The sequence below is a fragment of the Poromitra crassiceps genome, assembly GCF_964638095.1.
Source record: "Poromitra crassiceps genome assembly, chromosome: 8".
NCBI classification, from domain to species: domain Eukaryota; kingdom Metazoa; phylum Chordata; class Actinopteri; order Beryciformes; family Melamphaidae; genus Poromitra; species Poromitra crassiceps.
Genome location: NC_139629.1, coordinates 29,733,264 through 29,755,254, shown reverse-complemented (window position 1 = coordinate 29,755,254; position 21,991 = coordinate 29,733,264). Strand labels below are relative to the sequence as shown.

At 44.8% G+C, this 21,991-nt stretch overlaps 2 protein-coding genes and 1 pseudogene across 3 annotated transcripts in view; 1 reads left to right on the top strand and 2 right to left on the bottom strand.

Moving 5' to 3' along the window:
• Window positions 1-18,270, top strand: part of LOC310781188 (uncharacterized protein) — a 23,468-nt gene extending 5,198 nt beyond the window's left edge. Inside the window, exon 2 of the mRNA XM_083641741.1 lies at window positions 16,403-18,270. Within this exon, the coding sequence (XP_083497867.1) occupies window positions 16,403-17,499 (1,097 nt within the window). The 3' untranslated portion in view covers window positions 17,500-18,270. The remainder of the gene's footprint in view (window positions 1-16,402) is intronic.
• On the bottom strand, window positions 8,571-10,952 carry LOC310781571 (CCR4-NOT transcription complex subunit 4 pseudogene; annotated as a pseudogene). The gene has a single exon. The product of its transcript is annotated as a CCR4-NOT transcription complex subunit 4 pseudogene (transcript).
• Window positions 18,271-18,896: 626 nt separating the features above from the next.
• Window positions 18,897-21,991, bottom strand: part of prrc1 (proline-rich coiled-coil 1) — a 42,068-nt gene continuing 38,973 nt past the window's right edge. The window contains exon 9 of the mRNA XM_083641917.1: window positions 18,897-20,647. Coding sequence (XP_083498043.1) covers window positions 20,438-20,647 — 210 coding nt within the window. The 3' untranslated portion in view covers window positions 18,897-20,437. The remainder of the gene's footprint in view (window positions 20,648-21,991) is intronic.

Genomic DNA, 21,991 nt, shown 5'->3' with positions numbered 1-21,991 from the left:
CCAAGGTGGCAGACATGAGCGATATGCTCCCGCGGATCATACCTGAGTTATCTCGGGTTAGCACGCTGGTTATCCATGCTGGCACAAATAACGTTGCAGATGGCAAATCTGAACTACTTAAAAACGCGTACACTGACCTGATCGAATGTCTCACTTGGACTGGTAAAGACTATATCATCTCGGGCCCACTGCCGTGTTTATACTCAGGAGACATGAAGTTCAGTCGTCTTCGCCAACTTCATTTATGGCTTAAAGGGATCTGTGCTTATTGGAATATCCCGTACATTGATAACTTTCTACTGTTCTGTAATAGGCAGGATCTTTTCATCAAGGATGGACTCCACTTAAATAGAAAAGGTGCTAAAATGCTGTCTGCCAACATCAAATCTACACTGGTCTCCTCTAGATGGGAGCCAGACACCAAATGACGGGACTCACATCCAAGCCTCCTAACCAATCAGTCTCTCGCACTCTCTCAGCTCCGGCTTGGGTTACTGTTAAACCCAGAACAGTCATATCTAGACCCATTATCTAGCTATGTATCTTCTAATGCTGATGGCTGTTTTGCTATTACAAATGGCTGTATTAATAATGACTGTTCTGATTGGAATGCTATGTGCGATTCATATAGTATTGCTATGTGTGATTCGTATAATATTGCTATGTGTGAATCATTTAATATTGCTGTTCTATTCCCGTGTATGGTACGACTGTCTCGCCGCTCTTCAAGACCAAGGGGAGTCACGAAGGGCAATCTGAAAATTATACCCATCTCTCCTGCCCCTTCTGTCCTCTCAAATAGTCCCACTTTATGGTCCATTCAGGAGTTTCATGCTACTTCGGGGCTGAAATTCCTGCATCTCAATGTTAGGAGCTTGCTGCCTAAAATGGATTTTATCAATGTATTAATTAATGATACTTTGCCTGATATCCTTGTCATCTCAGAATCATGGCTCTCTAGTAGAACCCCGGATTCGGATATTTCCATAAATGGGTTTAACCTTTTTAGAATTGACAGGAAGGCTAAAGGGGGAGGAGTAGTGATTTTTGTAAAAGATCATTTAACAGCTTCTGTTCTAACTGCCTCCTCTGTCCCAAAATGTTTTGAGTGTATTATTTTAGATGTCTGTGTCGGGGGCGATATTCACCTTTCAGTAGCTGGTGTATACCGCCCACCCTCCGCACCGAAATCAGCTTTTGAAGATCTCGGAAAAATATTATCCAACTTCACCGCTGGTGAACTGTTAGTGTTGGGTGACCTAAATTCCGATTGGTTATCTGAAACATCTGCCAGTCTGAAACATCTGTGCCTTGAATTAGATCTATCCCAGCTCATCCAACATCCCACTAGACCGAATGTAAAAAATCCATCTAAATCCACTCTCATAGACATCATCCTGACAAATAGACCAGTTAAGTACCCTCTGAGAGGGGTTTTTGCGCAGGGAATCAGTGATCATTGCCCCATAGCTTGTGTCAGATTGACCAAAAGTTTTAAATCTAGTGGTAAGTTTATAAGAAAACGTAATTTTAAATTTTTTTCAGATCAAGCCTTTTTACATGATTTATTTTATTCTGACCTGGAGAGATCGTGTCTGATTCCTGACCCTGAGTTAGCATTAGATTATTTCTCTTGTGTCTTCAATCTGCTCGCAGATAAGCACGCCCCCTACAAAAAACTGAGAGTAAAAAATCGCTCCAGTCCTTGGTTCTCAGGGGTCATAAAATCAGCATTGCGACTTAAAGACTCCGCTTGGGCAAATGCTAACTCAACTGGTGATCCTGCAGATTGGCTTCACTTTAGGAAAATGAGAAATAAATCCATTTGTATAATCAGAAAAGCCAAAGCGGATTATTATCTAGCTGCTAGCTGTAACACTTCCAACTTCTGGAAAACAGTTCAAACTCTCAAAGCCACACCTAACTCTACTCTCCCCCCCCAGATAAACGTTGATGGTAAAATAATCTCAGACAAACTTAATATGTGCAATACTTTTAACCAGCACTTTGTATCCGCGAGCTATTTGTTTGAGAGGCTCACTGATAACACGGCCCCCTCGACCCCCGCCCCCATTGGTGATCGCCCGCCCCCGCTGGCGATCCCCGCCCCAGTTGGCGACCGACCGCCCTCGCTGGCGACCCCCACCACTGTAAACGAGCGACCACCTCCATTGGCAACCCCCGCCTCCATTAGCGACCGTCCGCCCTCGCTGGCGACCCCCACCACTGTAAACGAGCGACCGCCTCCATTGGCAAACCCCGCCTCCATTGGCGACCGTCCGCCCTCGTTAGCGACCCCTGCTGGATATCGCCCGCCCCCGCTGGCGATCCCCGCCCCAGTTGGCGACCGATCGCCCTCGCTGGCGACCCCCGCCCCTGTAAACGAGCGACCGCCTCCGTTGGCAACCCCCGCCTCCATTGGCGACCGTCCGCCCTCGTTAGCGACCCCTGCTGGCGATTGCCTGCCTCCGTTGGCGACCCTCGCCTCCGTTTCCGACTCTCCGCCTCCGCCGGTGACCCCCGCCTCCATCAGCGACCGCCCGCCTCTGTTGGCAACTTCTGCCTTCGTAGCCGACCGCCCGCCTCCGATGGCGATTCCCGCCTCCTCAGACGACCGTTTTTCCTTCAGACCAGTAAGTAGTCATGAAGTTTATGAGGCTCTCTCCAAATTGAATACCAGGAAATCCAAGGGTGAGGACGACATTCCACCGTTCCTTTTACGCCTTGGCGCTGACCTGGTCGCCCCCTCAATTGCCCATATATTTAATTTAACATTTGTCACGGGCGAGATCCCGGCCATATGGAAAACCGCTCAAGTTACACCCCTCTTTAAAGGTGGTGACTTGAGCGATCTAAATAATTACCGTCCCATTTCTAAATTGTGCTGCCTTGCCAAGGTGCTTGAAACCTTGGCGAATGTACAGCTCCGTGCATTTCTAGATACTTACAACATTCTTCAGCCTCATCAATCTGGTTTTAGACCCGGCCATAGCACGGTCACTGCCACATCCCTTGTTTTGAATAACATTCTGAATGGCCTGGATAGCCGCCAGCACTGTGCGGCTCTCTTTGTAGACCTCTCCAAGGCCTTCGATACAGTAGATCACAACATCCTGATTGCTCAGTTGTCCGCCATCGGATTAGACGACCCCTCAGTCAGATGGTTTACTAACTATCTGACTGGAAGGAAACAGTCTGTAATGGCGGAAAATATCAAATCCATTTCATTGGACGTCGGGAAGGGCGTGCCCCAAGGTTCCATTTCCGGGCCTATCCTGTTCACTCTTTATATAAATAACATTTTTCTTCCTTCTGATCTCTGCAATGTCCATTATTACGCGGACGACACAATCTTATATTGTTTTGGACCCACCCCGGCACAGGCCGTCTTATCTTTGCAGGCCGCTTTTGATTCGTTGCAACGGTCCCTGTTCGATCTTAAATTAGTTTTGAACTCCACTAAGACAAAGTGGATGTTGTTCTCAAGATCTTTAAACAGAAATGATAATTTGTGTATCCGTACGCTTCAAGGCGACCAAATTCAATTACCGTAAATTCCGGACTATAAGCCGCGGCTTTTTTCCCGTTTTTTGGCCCCTGCGGCTTATATAACGGTGCGTCTTATCTATGGATTTTTTCAGAAAAAAAAAAAAAAAAAAAAAAAATCTCTCTTTTTTAGCACTCTTTCTAACTATAAATCCACTTCTGTTTTAATTTCCTCTCTTGCCCTCTTTTCACCACACCGCGGACACTGTGTGCACTGTAAAAATAAACAACGGTGGTGTTGTGTTATGTTGTTTTGTTGAAATGTTACGGTAATACGGTAAATGGGAGCTTCCTCAAACAGCCATCTCTTTCCCGACAATCCCCTCTGTGCGTGACCACTTACATATGGTAATTACGGTAAGCAAACGGCCACAAGCCCATCAACTCCCTCCCCCGACTACCAGGAGAAAATCACAAACTTCGGCGAATTCACACAAAGGAAGATCAAGGAATATTCCATCGAACCGGAGCAGATCATAAATATGGATGAAGTGCCTTTGACGTTCGACCTGCCACTCACTCGGACTGTTAACAAGAAGCGCCCTGGAGGATTCTTTCACCAAAAAAAAGCTTTGCTCGTTCTCGACAGCATGAGAACGAGCAGTAGATGATCATGAGGTGGTTTTTCAGACGTGTCGATATAGCAGTTTATCGCAAAAGTGTAATGGAAACACATTTTTCGCATTTGCACGTCATGTGACCCATATTATCCCTTGGAAAAGGAGCGGAAAATAAGTTTGGTAAGTAAGGTTCGATAGCCGTGTCAAAACCTCCGCAGCAAGTGGAAAACTTTGAAGCAACGCTACCTAGCAGAAAGACGAGTGTTGTGCAAAAGCGTAGCCGGGCAAATTAGATAATGTTTAATGGCAGAAATCGGTCCATGGTGACAGCAGGCTGCCTGTGTGCGCGCATTTGGCACAGCGGCGAGATGAGAGGATGAAAAGCACACACTGGTGCGGTGGTGCTGTCTGAAGTGAATACAGTGACTGTGAGTAGGCTAATACATTGCACACGTTTCAGGTGCAATTATAGAACCAAATCAGCCTTTTCCCCCCTCCATCTCTAAATCGGACCAGTTGTAGGCTATTAGGCTACCTTTTTTCCTCTGCCTGTCGCGCTGACTGCATTCACGCAGCCAGCAACATTTTGCGACTCATTTTCTTTTGAATTGATAATCAGGCTCGTTTATATGCATTGTAACTTCATGTTGGGATTTCCATTGACCATTGGTTGGATTTGAGCATGCAGGGGACGGGATATGGGGCAGATCCCCGTGCGTAATCACTGTGGCAGCTGCTGCAACGGGGAATCACTCAAACGCAACTTCAATGGAAACGCCTACAAGTCGCAATTGTACATTGTCGAAGTTGTAGAAATATCGCAATTCTTTTGCGAAAAACTGTAATGGAAACACAGCTATAGATGAAGAGGAGTTCGTTGGTTTTGAGTGACAATGAAGGAGAGAGGAGAGTGGTTGACGAAGCCACCCTGAACCTGTTCGTTTCCGACACTGAAGATGAGGACTTTGGTGGTTTCAGTACGCAGGAAGAAGAGGAAGACGAGCATTAGTGACTTGACTTCTCTGGTTACAGGTTTGCTGCACATATAGCCTATTGTTGTGTGATTTTGTCTGGGGATTAGTGACCTGACTTTTGTTTTGTTTTGTTGAAATGTTAATAAATGGGAGCTTCCCCAAACAGCCATCGCTTTCCCGACATTCCTCTCTGTGCACGAACCCTTTCATATGGTAATTAAACATCAAAACACCCGCGGCTTATAGACCGGTGCGGCTTATAGAAGAAAAAAATAGTCAATTTTGGTCCCGCGGCTTATACACCGGTGCGTCTTATAGTCCGGAATTTACGGTAGACAGGGTCGCCAAATTGGGAGGCAAGATAACCGGGGTATCAATGTGCAATATGACCAACATGTCAGACCAGTACACCAGGAAATTGGCACAAAAGATCCTAGCTGATCCACTGCACCCTCTATGGTCCGAGTATGCACTCTTACCTTCAGGGCGAAGGTACTGTATGCCTAAGATGAGAACGAAACGAGGCATTACGTCCTTCGTTCCACGCAGCATTCAGCTGCTTTAAGTTTTAATTTCTTTTTTGGTTTGATCTTTTAGCCCTTATTGATCATGCACCTAGTGCCTTTTGATTGGTCATGAAGTGTGTTGCTTTTTTATGATGTATGTATATTATGCTCATGTTTTGTGTTATACGTGTGTGTGTGTGTGTGTGTGTGTGTGTGTGTGTGTGTGTGTGCCTGCCTGTTTGTCATGTTCATGTTTTTTGGGCTCTCTCTGTGCAGAGCAAATTCCCTGAGGGGCAATAAAGGTTTCATTCATTCATTCAACTCAAGAGGCGCGGTCGGCAGCGGAAGAAAATCCCTTTCCGCTCCCTGCAAGCTCTGCCATTGGCTCCAACCGACCGGCTCTGACCATTAACTCATTGAGTGCCATGGACGAGTATGTTCGTCCTTTCGTTTAGTAACGTAGAGTGCCAAGGACGAGTATGTTCGTCAATTGCGTTTTTTGACGGTGGGACGTGGATCAAAGCATCAGGCATCTCCTGTACAAATATGGGAGCTATTGAAGGTGTATAACCTATTTTACGGACTCATTAGGTGGCGACAGTGCTCTCCAGATTACAGAAAGGTCCGGAAAACTGCAGGAAAAAGCCGTGATCAAAGAGAAACCGATGCATGCTGCAGCCAGAGCCATATAGATTGCTCTGTCTGCAGCTGACGTGGGCTACGAGCATCAGTCAATCCGCGCCCACAACTGAGCTCCTCTGCCTCTGTCTGTCTGTCTGCATATAGTTTCTCCACACGATTACCCGCCAGAAAGGCAGCACCCGACGCCGAAGGGCCAAACCTTTCCCTGCAGTCCCGTTTGGCATTTCCTTGTCGCGCTGGGAGCCGCCCGGCGCAAAAACGGAGGCTCCGAAAATAGACTGGGTGCGTGTGGGGAGGAGTTTGCAGCTGAGGGGGGGAGAGGGGGGTGGGGCACGCAGGCTCCACAGAACTACACCACGTCACTACATCAGAAAATATTAGCTAGAGTCAGTGAATGTGCTTGAAATGCTTCATTTCACAAAAGGCTGAATATCTCAGCTTATAATTTGAAACCTGTCTTTTTGCTCAAAACAGCCTATCTTCTCCGGCTCATAACTAAAGAACGGAAAATGGTATCAATAAACTTTTTTTTGCAGATGATAGAAGAGAGTCTCCTCGTTCTTTGTGCGTGTTCGGTGTTTACATAGTAATATCACACAATATTCTGTGGGCCTCGAGAAATCACTGAAAACGCTCTGAAACTCTGGCACTGGGAGCTTCCGTTCTCCAAAAGTGGCTGGCACTCAATGAGTTAATGCATTTATTCTCCGCTCCCTGTGTGTCGCTCTCAAATCCGTCCGTCGCTATGAAACAACAGCAGCAACTCTAGCTCGTTGCTAGTAGGGATGGGCGCGAGTACTCGGGTACTCGAGCACTCGATCATAACGTCAGTATTCGAGTAACGTTTCTGCTGTTCGGGTACTCGCCCCACTCCCCACCCCTTTAAAAATGGTCTAGAAGATCTACGCACGCATCGTCATGTGGATCTGGCAGCAACCAGCAGGCAGCAACTGCACGGCCGCGGGCGTCAAGTCAGCCAGAATGTACAAGTACGTCATCCGCTTTGTTGCTTTCAAAATAAAAGGCTTATTGTAACCTTATTTATTTTGAGTAATGCGTTACAGCCACAGTTTCATGCCATATAACATCAAAACGAGTATTTTGATACAAGGATGCTGCTTCCTTCGTTGAAATACCTTTTCTCCTCCAACGTGCATCAATAAGCTATTTACTTTTGTTTAAGTAACATTATTTTGAAAGTTTTAACCGGAAGTTTTCCAGCTCTTCCCGAAAATGGTGGCTGGAGATATTCTTCTCCCGAATGAGAAGCACGCTTCTTCATAGCGCATGCCCGATAAAACTCATTCAAAACGTTGCACTAGTTTACTGACTACACCAGGGCCGCGGGAAGTAGGGGTGCTGCAGGTGCTGCAGCACCCCCTAAATTTTTTCCACAATTTTTTTTTTTTTTTACAAATGTAATTAAAAATATTTTGCAGTGCACTATGTTCCTTTCTTGTTTAAGAATGTTTCGGGAAATGAAAATGTAGCCTATTTAAATAGAATTATCAACAATAACAATCAAGGAAGTACATGCTTGTAGGCTAGAGAAGAAGAAGCGCGCATGCACGCACAACCAACAACCAATATGAATTGTTTAATCTGGCAATAAATAAATGTGAACTTGACATGCTATTTTAATAGCCTACTCAAAAATGCACCTCCCACTATACAGCAAAGAGAGGAGTCAATGTTTCTTGATATAATCAGTGGGGGGGGGGGGGGGGGGCAGTTAGTGGGGCACCTGGGGGGCTAAACACCGCTCAAAATTTTGACTAAATTTTGGCAACGGAAAAACAGGCATGGCCATATTCACCTCAATATATCTGAATGATGATTGGTTCTATGGGTACCCACAAGTGTTGCAGACTGTGGAGTGGGGTAGGCGCGGCTGAATGATGTGCTCTTTAAAGGCGGAATTCATTTACCAGCAACACATTTTTGTTCTGAGCTTTTTATATTAGTTTCTGCAGATTATTTTAGACTAAATCCGACATATGCAATACAGCAATTCATTTGAGATTTGTGAGTATAATTTGTTTTTCTGCAAACGCTTCCCCCTTTTCATCGCGGCCAGCAGATCAAAGCACTTTCTCCGATCAGAAAACTGCCAATTGGTGAGTGGAAATTTCCACAATGTGGAAAAAAATATGCCACACAATTATAATGATTATTTAAAAACAAATGCATTTATTTCAGATCACATAACTTTTACAAGCAAAAACATTTAAAAAAAGCGATTACCGTATGCAAGAATCAGCTTGACCCTGCGATGGGCGTGACTTTTTGTATAACCACGGTAATGCGATAATCGTGGCAGCCCTAGCAAGTTCTGCACATACTCAGATGTAGGTATTGGGGGTATAGGATGAGTGGGTATAAGATGGTAGTGGGAATGGATGGAGTCTCTGCTGTAGTCTGTGTTCAGTGGCGGCACTCTGTAGCAGCTCTCTGGCAGGCTGGCCTGGAGGTCTGAAGGCTGTCTGGAAGCCTGGGGGAGGAGAGAGGAACTGGCTGGCTGTGGGTGGAGGCAGGTAGGGAGCCCAGCCGCCAGCGGCTCTGTGGTGGAGGGGGAGGTGGCCGTCGAGGAGGCCGCTGTGGAAGGGCTGGTGAGTGGGCACCGTGGAGCTGGCTGGGCTGCCAATCTCTGTGAGCGCCTGCAGGGACTTGATGCAGTGTGGCCGCTTGTCATCCTGGAGACAGTCTAAACTGCTGGCCGCTGAGGCAGGCATGCATGTGATAGCAGGGTCCATCCAAGTGGTCGCGTTGTCCCAGCTGAGACTGTGTGAGATGCCTGCTAGCCCTACCGGTCCACTGATGTGGTTAACATTATTGGAGGATGAAGAGGAGTTTGGGAGGCACCTGAAGTTGATATTAATATTGGAGGGGAGAACTCTCAGACCGTCCTGCCACTCTTTCACTTTTAAGCCATCTATGGAGCCACTGTTCTCTGAGATGGGGATCCCTCCCAGTCCCGTGTTGTGCTGAGGGGGCAGATCCAGGTGTGAGGCAGCACTGGTTGAGTGGTTCAAGTGTGTGAGGTTCTTGCATGTGGGGACACTCATCCAGGTGTGTCTGGTCACTTGCTGCTGCTGACTGGCCTGGCTGTTGTGACTGCCGTGGAGGCAGGAACTGTAGTGTGGCTGGGGGAGGTGAGGAGGGCCGCTGGGGAAATGGTGAGAGGCACCAGGGTTTGGGCTGGGGGGCAGCAGGTTGGGGTCGTGGTGGGACCCGTGAGAGAGGAACCCTGGGGTCAAGGGGGTCTGATCCTGCACCGAGATCTCCTTGTCTATCAGGTCGGCCAAGGCGTTAAGGGAGACGTTGCATGGGTCAAAGCCCAAATCATCATCCTCCTGTTTGGTGGATGAGCCAAAACCAAAGGCTGCCTTTGTGGAGGAAGACACTGGTATTGTGTCTGATGTGAAGAAGCTCTGTGATTCAGGCGTCATGGGCCAGTCAGAGGCACCACGGGGGGAGCTGAGGAAGGGGGACAGCCGGCCAGCAGGGAGATGGTTTGGATGTCGGAAATTGCTGTTGTCTGAAAAGACTGACTGGGACTCTGCTGCCACGCCCATAAAGGGCGAATGGTCTGTGAGGGCTGCCACAAGCATGGACACCACCAGGCTGGGTTTGGTTAAGCCCGGGGGGGCGCAGGGGGAGTCACTTTTGGGTATATGTTGTAAAGTCTCTCCATTTACCAGACTGATCGATTCTGGAGGCTTGTCACTGCGACTGTTGTCACAGTTACAGATGAAGGGGGACAGGGCAGTACCCTGGCCAGGAGCCAGCTCTGCATCTAGCCCATCTGAAGTCATAACTTCTTGATAGCAGTCTAGCAGTGGAGGGGACTTGCAGTCTTCTGAGAGCCCATTGGCTAGTTTGCTATGCCCCGCAAGTGCCCGCCACCTGTGTTTAGCATTTCCGTGGTTGATCCTCTGTGTTGAGTCACTCTTTGACTTTTCTGCTGCACATGCTGGAGGTTGTACACAGCTAGGGTTCATTTCATAGAGAAATTTGTGCTCACACCTTCTGTGTTTCCCTGCCTGTATATCCTTTTTAGTAAAGCTAGCCGCTTTGTCCCCCTCAGCATGTAGAAACATACAATCTGCTTTGGGACACAGCATACCTTTGAGGAAGTAACTGCAGTATTTAGTTGTGCCTAAATAAGCCTTGAGTGTTCTACCATCAACAACCACATTATTCATACACTGTATTGCTGTGAGAGCATCTTCAGAGCGGATGTAAGTGACATATGCGCTGGGATTTGGCCCATGTGAACCTGCATAAGATGTGCTGTTGTTGATGATCACTTTATGGATTTTCCCAAATTTCCCAAAGTGCCTTTTTAGGATCTCGGGGTCGGCAAGCCGTGGTGACATACCCAAAACAAACACCAGGTTTCTCTGGACCACTCTGAGACCTGCTAGATGCTTTCGGTTTTCCGTCACCTTCTGCTTCTTCTCTTTCTGCTTCCGCTTCTTCCCATTTGTCATCCTTTGGGTCATCTCCTGTGACATGGGCTTGTACACAGCAGGGTTCTCTGGGTAGCGCTTTCTGCAGGCAGGGCAGAGGCCGTTCTCCTCTGTGCAGATGCGGTGCCAGCAGAAGCTACATATCTGGTAGCCGCAGGTGCAGGGGAAGAAGTTGCTGTCATCAATATCCAGCGGCTCCATGCACAGGGGGCACTTCATGGGGTCGTCCTTAATCTCAGGGCTGTGGGACATCCTATGACACGGCATGGGTGTTTGTTGTAGCTGCTCTTTTCTTTGTTCTTCTTCCTCTAATGGCTTTCCGGCAGACAGGGTGCCTTGCAACACATTGCCTCTCACAGGTGGGTAATCTTCTTCTTCGAATCTCTTCTCCTTCTGATGGCAGATGACAGAACCTGTCTGTATTTAGCTAAGGTGCCAATGACATCACAATTGCTCGAGTGACATCACTGATGACATCATCACCGCTAGCATAAGTGACCATCTGTGATTTATGCATCACTGAATGATGTCACAATGTCTGACATCATCAGTGATGTCATAGATCCTTTTCTACATTACACACGGAGGCATTGTGACTGACATCAGTGATTTATCACTCACTGATGACATCATCACTGATAACATCACAATTGCTTGTGACATGATTGATGACATCGCTGATGACATCACAATTGCTTGAGTGACATCACTGGTGTCATCAGTAACATACATGCTGCCTTGCATAAAGCGAATTCATGCTTGTTTTCTCTATCTTCTGTTATTGATGTACCCTGCATTATAATTATGATTACACACTATGGCTATTAAAATGAAAATCTTGAATCTTATCAATCGTGAAATCTTGAATTTAACCATATCAATTATGTATTTCTGTTTCTGACGGGCTTGTCCGTTACGAGAGAGAGGCGCCCCGACTGATCAGAGGAGGCGCCGTGACAATGTGTATGGGTAGTGACAATGTGTATGGGTAGTGACAATGTGTATGGGTAGTAGGGGTGGGAATCACCAGATGCCCACGATACGATACTGAAATGATACTTGAGTCACGATACGATAGTATTGCGATACTGCGATATTTTCGATATTGCGATATATCAATATTGCGATATATTGAATATTTCGATATTTCGATATATTGCGATTTCTTACATTTTCAACTGCAAATGATGTCCCCAAAGGAAAACTTTGTCAACATCTGGTTTATATAAGAACAATTTTTCAGTCTGTACATCTGACTTCAACCATTTTATTGCAGCAACATTGTCAAGTAGACAGACCAACAACTTTCATAAAGTCATGTCATAGTTGCATGCACCTGACAAACTGAACTGTTTGTTACAGTCTAGTTACAGTCCACCTTAACTGGATGTGTGTGTGGACTACTGTACTTATGTAGTTTTTGCAACTTCACTTCACTTACACAAAACATCTTGTGCAGCCCATTCAGTAACTGGGGAATTTGTAAATTACTGTTATGACAAAACTGTTACTGTTAAAACAAAATGAAAATATGCTACCGTTTGTTTACTGCTGGCCTTGGAACTAAAGTTTATAGTAGCCCGGTGCGGTGGCCTGGCATGGCCTTTTTTTTTGCAATATCGATAATTGGCGTCCAAATATCGATACAATATCGTCAGGCAAAATATCGCGATACTGTGGTGTATCGATTTTTTCCCCCATCCCTAATGGGTAGTGACAATGTGTATGGGTAGTGACAATGTGTATGGGTAGTGACAATGTGTATGGGTAGTGACAATGTGTATGGGTAGTGACAATGTGTATGGGTAGGCAAATGTGAGAACAAAGCAATGGCATTGATGAAGTAAACAGGCCCAGAGGCCAAAAAAAAACTACCAGAGACAATTAAAAGCAGAGACCCAATTAAACGGACAAAAAAAAGGCTGAACCAAGGCGCTCTTCTCAGATGAACAAAGCTTTAATTCAAGGCTTAGTCCATTTCTGAACCAATTCAGCAGCCAGCCAACATGTTTCAGACACAGTGGGCCTCCATCAGGGCAGTAATGAATGAAGCAGTTGACACAACATACCATGTAACCACACAGGTAGACAATTCAAAGGATAGCGAACACCTGTTGAGGAAATAAAAGCTGTATGGCCTCCCAACATATCAAGCATCACCAGAGGTCAGCACTAGAAGAAGCTGTCATGTAATGGAAATACTGACAGATGACCCAATTAACTCATTCACCGCCAGTTTAGGACTGCCAATATTTAGCACAGGCCAAAGATTTTCATAATTGTTGGTCATCTTTCAAGACCCACAGTAAATTATCTATTAGCACCAGAGTGATTTGCAATACCTCAAAATGAAGATGTACGTCTCTGGGTTCACCAGGAAAAAAAAAGTGAGCTTTTAGCATGTTCTGTACTCTACTTATAGCCATTTATATACACCCTGTTTTCACCCAAAATGTCTCTCTGAGAAAAGAAATTGCAGAAAATGGCATTTATTTATTTTATTTTTTATTTTACCTTTATTTATACAGGGAGAGTCCCTTGAGAGCAAGCTCTCATTTACAAGGGAGCCCTGGTGTACAAAGAACATATACAGCAGTTACAAAATTACAGGTTAACACAGCAGACAATAACAAGCATCAAGAGCATAATTAAATAATTTCAAATAAAACATGAACACACCTTGCGAGGAATGCTTTCTAAAAGTGCTTTAAAAGAAGCAAGCGGGATCAAATTATCCATTTTTAAGTTTTCCTGGAGCACATTCCATCTGTTGGGGGCGAACCAAGAAAAAGCGGTCTTTCCTTGTTCGGTTCGCACTCGTGGGACAGACAGTCTGATATAGGACCGCGATCGTGTTTGATAACCTCCACTGTTACAAGAAAGGAGTGCGGATAAGTAAGGTGGAAGTTTCCCAATTAATGCTTTATAAATAAATATCAGACAGTGCTGATCTCTACGCTCCGACAGGGAGGACCAACCCACATTTTCGTACAGAATACAATGATGTGTACTGAAAGCATCACCTGTAACAAAACGCAGAGCGCTATGATATACAGCATCAAGAGGCTTTAAGACGGATGGAGAGGCATACATGTAAATCACATCACCATAATCAAAAACTGACATTATCAAAGATTGGACAACAGTTTTTCTGGCCAATAGTGAAAAACAAGACTTGTTTCTATACAAAAAGCCGATTTTTCTCCTCAAATTCTTTGTGAGATGTTCTACATGTACATGAAAAGAAAGTTTGGTGTCCAACCAAATACCAAGATACTTATAAGAATGGACTACCGTAAATTCCGGACTATAAGACGCACCGGTGTATAAGCCGCGGGACCAAAATTGACTATTTTTTTCTTCTATAAGCCGCACCGGTCTATAAGCCGCGGGTGTTTTGATGTTTAATTACCATATGAAAGGGTTCGTGCACAGAGAGGAATGTCGGGAAAGCGATGGCTGTTTGGGGAAGCTCCCATTTATTAACATTTCAACAAAACAAAACAAAAGTCAGGTCACTAATCCCCAGACAAAATCACACAACAATAGGCTATATGTGCAGCAAACCTGTAACCAGAGAAGTCAAGTCACTAATGCTCGTCTTCCTCTTCTTCCTGCGTACTGAAACCACCAAAGTCCTCATCTTCAGTGTCGGAAACGAACAGGTTCAGGGTGGCTTCGTCAACCACTCTCCTCTCTCCTTCATTGTCACTCAAAACCAACGAACTCCTCTTCATCTATAGCTGTGTTTCCATTACAGTTTTTCGCAAAAGAATTGCGATATTTCTACAACTTCGACAATGTACAATTGCGACTTGTAGGCGTTTCCATTGAAGTTGCGTTTGAGTGATTCCCCGTTGCAGCAGCTGCCACAGTGATTACGCACGGGGATCTGCCCCATATCCCGTCCCCTGCATGCTCAAATCCAACCAATGGTCAATGGAAATCCCAACATGAAGTTACAATGCATATAAACGAGCCTGATTATCAATTCAAAAGAAAATGAGTCGCAAAATGTTGCTGGCTGCGTGAATGCAGTCAGCGCGACAGGCAGAGGAAAAAAGGTAGCCTAATAGCCTACAACTGGTCCGATTTAGAGATGGAGGGGGGAAAAGGCTGATTTGGTTCTATAATTGCACCTGAAACGTGTGCAATGTATTAGCCTACTCACAGTCACTGTATTCACTTCAGACAGCACCACCGCACCAGTGTGTGCTTTTCATCCTCTCATCTCGCCGCTGTGCCAAATGCGCGCACACAGGCAGCCTGCTGTCACCATGGACCGATTTCTGCCATTAAACATTATCTAATTTGCCCGGCTACGCTTTTGCACAACACTCGTCTTTCTGCTAGGTAGCGTTGCTTCAAAGTTTTCCACTTGCTGCGGAGGTTTTGACACGGCTATCGAACCTTACTTACCAAACTTATTTTCCGCTCCTTTTCCAAGGGATAATATGGGTCACATGACGTGCAAATGCGAAAAATGTGTTTCCATTACACTTTTGCGATAAACTGCTATATCGACACGTCTGAAAAACCACCTCATGATCATCTACTGCTCGTTCTCATGCTGTCGAGAACGAGCAAAGCTTTTTTTTGGTGAAAGAATCCTCCAGGGCGCTTCTTGTTAACAGTCCGAGTGAGTGGCAGGTCGAACGTCAAAGGCACTTCATCCATATTTATGATCTGCTCCGGTTCGATGGAATATTCCTTGATCTTCCTTTGTGTGAATTCGCCGAAGTTTGTGATTTTCTCCTGGTAGTCGGGGGAGGGAGTTGATGGGCTTGTGGCCGTTTGCTTACCGTAATTACCATATGTAAGTGGTCACGCACAGAGGGGATTGTCGGGAAAGAGATGGCTGTTTGAGGAAGCTCCCATTTACCGTATTACCGTAACATTTCAACAAAACAACATAACACAACACCACCGTTGTTTATTTTTACAGTGCACACAGTGTCCGCGGTGTGGTGAAAAGAGGGCAAGAGAGGAAATTAAAACAGAAGTGGATTTATAGTTAGAAAGAGTGCTAAAAAAGAGAGATTTTTTTTTTTTTTTTTTTTTTTTTCTGAAAAAATCCATAGATAAGACGCACCGTTATATAAGCCGCAGGGGCCAAAAAACGGGAAAAAAGCCGCGGCTTATAGTCCGGAATTTACGGTAATTGATTCTTGTTCTGTACACTTAGTGCTCCACCGCCCAACACTGAATACAGAAGGTCAGCACACTCTGGATGCAGGTCTTATAGAACAGTATCTGCAAAGTTCTGTCCACTTTAAAACTTCTAAGTTTCCTTAGGAAGTAGAGACGTTGTTGAGCCTTTGCAGACCTGGCATTGGTATTGGCATTCCATGTTAGTTTACTGTCAATGATAGTTCCCAGGTACTTGTATTCCTGTACTATTTCAATGGGTGGATTATTCACCGTCACGGGGGACAGGGAAACAGTTCCTGTTGCACCACATTGAAACGGGGCTGCTGCCCCCAGAGGTTAGAGAATTTGTTGTTTGTTTGCCTTTATTTAACCGATAGGTTCCCAGATTTACTGCATGGTGCAGCATGCGTCGCTTCCTCTGTGTGTGTCACACACGACACACACACACAACTCGCAGAGCCTGCCCTGTCACTATATGCATAGCCTACGCCTGTTGGATAGGTCATTTGGTGATGACCAAGTTAAGATGTCAATGTGTGTCTTCCCTACAGATGTCCAGCAGCTGTTGGTCTGTAAGGAGGAGGTTCCCCCTGAGCAGGACCAGGAGGTCCAGACTGACCCCCCACACATTAAAGAGGAACAGGAGGAACTCTCGACCAGTCAGGAGGGAGAGCAGCTTCAAGGGACGGAGGAGGCCCATATCACCAAGTTCCCATCCACTCCTGTCCCTGTGAAGAGTGAAGATGATGAAGAGAAACCTCAGTCCTCACAGCTTCCTCAAAGCCAAACTGAGGAGAACAGAGAGGCAGAGCCTCTTGCCAGCAGCTCAACTGAACAGATGAGAACAGAAGCTGATGGAGAGGACTGTGGAGTATCAGAACCAGCCAGGAACTTAGATCCAGCTAGTCATTTACAACCAACAAAAATTGGCAAGACTTCAGACTCTTCTGCACTAGGGACAAAACCTTTTCATTGCTCAGATTGTGGCAGACGATTTAACCGCAATAGAAATCTGCAGCAACACATGAGAGTACACGCCGAAAAGAAAGAGAAACAATTTAGTTGCTCAGACTGTGCTAAAAGTTTTGGTGAGAAAGGAAACTTAAAGAGACACATGAGAATTCATACAGGAGAGAAACCATTTAGTTGCTCGCTTTGTGGTAATATATTCACCCAGAGGGCAACATTAAGTGCACACATGAGAATTCATACAGGAGAAAAAACATTTAGTTGCTCTCACTGTGCTAAAAGCTTCCGTGTTAAAGGAAACTTAAAAAAACACATGAGAGTCCACACAGGAGAGAAACCATTTAGTTGCTCAGTTTGTGGTAAAATATTCAACCGGAGTGAAACATTAAGTCGACACATGAGAATTCATACAGGGGAAAAACCTTTCAGTTGTACAGTTTGTAAAAAAAAGTTTACCCAGCGAGGAGATCTGATTCTGCATACGAGAGTCCACACAGGGGAGAAACCATTTAGTTGCTCAGTTTGCGGCAAAACATTTGTTCAGAAGTGTAGTATGCACACACACATGAGAGTCCACACAGGGGAAAACCCCTACAGCTGTAGTGTTTGTGGGAGAAGTTTTCGCCAGCGTTCACATGTCAAAAACCACAAGTGTTCTGGTGAGAGCAGCAGCAAGTGAAGCTGCAGAGCTGCTGGTTGCGCTGAACGGTTCAGCAGTAACAGAACAATAGACTAGAGACACAGTCACTGAGAGCAGGTCACGTGGAGGCTGGGTTTACCCAGGCTATAGACACATCTGTGGAATTATTTGCCTATCTAAATGCAAGAGGTCGTTCAACTTGAGAGCATGATTGATCAATTTCACGTTCAGACTTTGGACCCTTGGACTCAAAAAGCTCCCGCGTGTGCTTCAATCTGCTCTGCTTGTCCTCAAACTGTACGCTCACACTCAAAAGTGTTCTGCTTGGACAGATTTCCTGCACTCGCACTCAAAAATACCCTGCTCACACATTTGCTCTGCTTGCGCTCAAACTGTGCTTGCATTCAAATGTCCTCCCCTCCCCCTTCAAACTGCTTCTGTGTGCTCTTGGATCTCTTCTCACAGATTTTTTGTGCAACAACCAATAGAATGCCAGGATATTGTCACATGATCCCAGACCCAGCGATCATGTGACACTATCCTTGCATTCTATTGGCGGAGTCTGGCGGCGCAGGTCTCCATTGTGGAATTGTGATGGGCGGCGCTTAGCGGGAGTGCCCTTGGAAAATAGTTTCCAACAATCCAACTTGCCATTTTCAGTGTGTAGCAACGAGCTCATGGCATAGAAGCAGCTGCAGCGCTTAAAAATCAATCCTTTGCCATTCTTTGTTGCTTTATTTTGTCTGTATTGATTGAATGATTGGCTACACTTGTGTATATATTATGTGTCACGTCGGCTTTGTACAACAAAACGCTGATGAAGGCAACTTGCTGAAATGTGTACGTTTGTGCTGACTCAGATTGATTAAAATACAAAAAGCACATTGAGAGTGCTGCTAGCCTTTTTCCTTTTTGACCACATGATGGCGCTGGATCAAGAGAAGACATTTGGGGGTGAGTCAGGAATTCATTCAGTCACTCAGGAATGGATAACGATGTCATCAGCGATGTCCCGGAATCACCAGAAATCACCCAACCAATCCCGGATTAGCTTTCATTAGAGCCTAATATGAAGGCTCTACAACAATTTTGAAAAATCGACCTTTTTGAGCTAAAAATTGGCAGCCATCTTGGATTTAATAGGTAAAATCATCTAAATGACAAATTATTAATCCCTCGAAAACCAAAAAGTCCCAGAAATCATGTACTTTGCAGCATTGTAGGCCAAACCATTGTAGCCATATTGGATTTACGGCTCTCAAAAAAGTTCCCTGCATTTTCACGATTTTTTTAGAATTAACCTTCATAGATGACAAATCCACTGAGAAACTAACCTTCGCTCTCCGCGGTCAAGGAATCACTGGAAATCACCCAACTAGATATAGTATAATAATTATACATAAAAATAAATAAAAAAATTCGGCACCCATACAAACCAGCATGAAAAAAAGTTATTTATTTTACCAGTATAAAAAGGCACATTTAGGAGATACAAACTAGACAGATAGGAATCTCTATTTTCTCTCAAGATGATTGAGTTAACAACAGTTGTGTACAGTGAGTACTCCCAATATCCTTGAAGAGCCCTGTTTACTCTACAAACCTGGGGAGGGGGGGCACCATCCGATAAAAGCGGTTGCCTTCACAACACAGAGTTGTGTATTGTCTTTTTCTGCATCCCCCGCTGCTATTGCTCATGGGTGGACGCTTTTTCTTTAGGAGTGCGTACATAAAGCCCACCACTTAAAGGAACACTCCGCCCATTTTCAACCAGCTTTGTATCATTAGAATGTCAGTAGTATATCAGAAAACTGTAAACGGTTTTGAAGTCTGTCATTTAATTTGACAGTTATTGAGTGTTAAAGTGTGGACCAGTAACATCACTGGTCCACACTAACTCAAATTAATAACTCATTAACTCAAATCAACTCTCAATAACTGTCAAACTATTCATCATTCATCTAGTTTGACAGTTATTGAGAGTTGATTTGAGTTAATGAGTTATTAATTTGAGTTAGTGTGGACCAGTGATGTCACTGGTCCACACTTTAACACTCAATAACTGTCCAATTAAATGACAGACTTCAAAACCGTTTACAGTTTTCTGATATACTACTGATGTTCTAATGATACAAAGCTAGTTGAAAATGGGCGGAGTGTTCCTTTAATGGGCAAATATTAGACAAGTCAGAATGAATACAAAAGCTGTACTTTTGACTTTTCTGTGTTAAAACAATACGTTACATCTAAAACACGACAATTAACTGGGAAAAAAGTAAGCTATGCTTTCCGTTTCAAAATGTTGTCATCACAAACCTAACGATTCCAAATCCGTGTAATACTCTCTCGTCAATAACCATTAGCATCGTGAAAATTGGTAATGTTCTAAATTCTGGCACATTGAAAGAAAGTGCTTTCAAGGTCCTTTCTAGGTACACCAGGGATGCAAACTCATGGAGAGTGAAAAAGGTGACAGATACCAGGGCAGAGTCAGAAACTACACAGAAATCCTTCACTTAAGAGATACTCAACACTTTCTCCACTTTTTTTCTGCTGAAAATCAATATATATTGGAAATTTGCTGTGTTCTTGATGAATCCAGGTCAAAGTCATGGCAATAATTTAGTGTAAAACTGAGTAATTCCTCATCTCTTCTCACATATCCTCTTTTGGGATCTAAAGGTGACTAGTTTGATGTATAAGCATCTTTTCCAGGAGGATAAGGAAATGGTTAATGGTTTAGTCTTCGTTTAAGTCTTAGCTGGTGAGAAAAATGTCCTCAAGATAAATGTTGGCTTCTGATGCCATTTTAGTCATTCCCTATTGACATGTGGGAACGTTGTACACAAACAATACATTAGAAGAAATGTGCATTTGGCTTTGTCCTCACGAGGACGGCTGGGGGAACGGGGGAGAACCTCGCTGGGTTCCCGTCTGGCCCGGTGTGCGGCTGGAAGCCGTGCATGCGGGCGAGGCTTCACACAGTCCTGGGGGGCAGCTGCTGTTTATACAGGCCGGCCAGAGCCTTGGCAGCACTCTGGATCATGTGGCGCTGCGTCATGCCGGTGACGGCCTGGTGCCAGTCTGTGGGGTTGATGTTGGGCAAGCTGCGCTCCAGGACCTCGCCCACCGGAACCAGGAGGCCGGACCAGCGCAGGCTGTAGTCGGGGGGCGTCAGGGACTGAGCCTGAGAAGGAAATACGTTTTTTTTAGGAGCACTAACATGACATGAGCGCCTCCTCACATCACAACCTCACAGGTACTGATAGTGAAGATCTGACAAATACACTTGGGCTGATATTTGCTAATATTAATATTGCAATATTTAGTGTTTACACACACAAACACCCCGCGGGCAGGCCAGATCATAAAAATAAACATTCTGATTAATAGCGGATGGGTTGCGGGCGGTTGAAACGATGTATCATTAATGAGGAAAAATAATATTAATTAGATTCTCTAGTCTATGAACGTATTTTAAGCTACATTTTTCGTCAGGCACATTCTTAGTTGCCTATTGTAGATCCTAGGGGTGGGGGAAAAAATGGATACACCATAGTATCATCATAGTATTTTTGCAGGCCATGCATGCCAGGCCACCGGGCTGCTATAAACTTTCGTTCCAAGGCCAGCAGTAAACAAACGGTAGCATATTTTCATTTTGTTTTAACAGTAACAGTTTTGTCATAACAGTCATTTACAAATTCCCCAGTTACTGAATTGCACAAGATGTTTTGTGCAAGTGAAGTGAAGTTGCATTGTTCAAAAACTACCTAAGTACAGTAGTCCACACACACATCCAGTTAAGGTGGACTGTAAGTAGACTGTAACAAACAGTTCAGTTTGTCAGGTGCATGCAACTATGACATGACTTTATGAAAGTTGTTGGTCTGTCTACTTGACAATGTTTGGTTAAAATGGTTGAAGTCAGATGTACAGACTGGAAAATTGTTCTTATATAAACCAGATGTTGACAAAGTTTTCCTTTGGGGACATCATTTGCAGTTAAAAAAGTAAGAAATCGCAATATATCGAAATATCGCAATATTCAATATATCGCAATATTCAATATATCGCAATATCGGCGATATCGCAATACTATCGTATCGTGACTCAAGTATCGTTTTAGTATCGTATCGTGGGCATCTGGTGATTCCCACCCCTAGTAGATCCCCCAAAGGACCCATGGCCGTAAACAAAACAATAGCCATGTGCTAGGGCGCTAGGCTGCACTTTTCGTCCATATATGGTCAATGATGTCACCCTCAAAAAGGAGTCTCCTGCTGAAGACGTGTTTGCAGAGAAGACGCGTTCGTATTTTCCCATACAATGAGGCAATCCAGTAAACTAAACTTAAAGCTATCCACCTTATTTTTGGCGGCCATTTTGCCTTACGTTAAGTATGGGTTCTATTTCCGGTGTAACCAATTTAGATAACCCCCCAGCCCCTGACAAAAAAAACGTCTATGAGGATTTTACCCTTTTACAGCAGAGCCATTCTGCTCTACAGCCGTGTCGTTCGGGTGCTGGG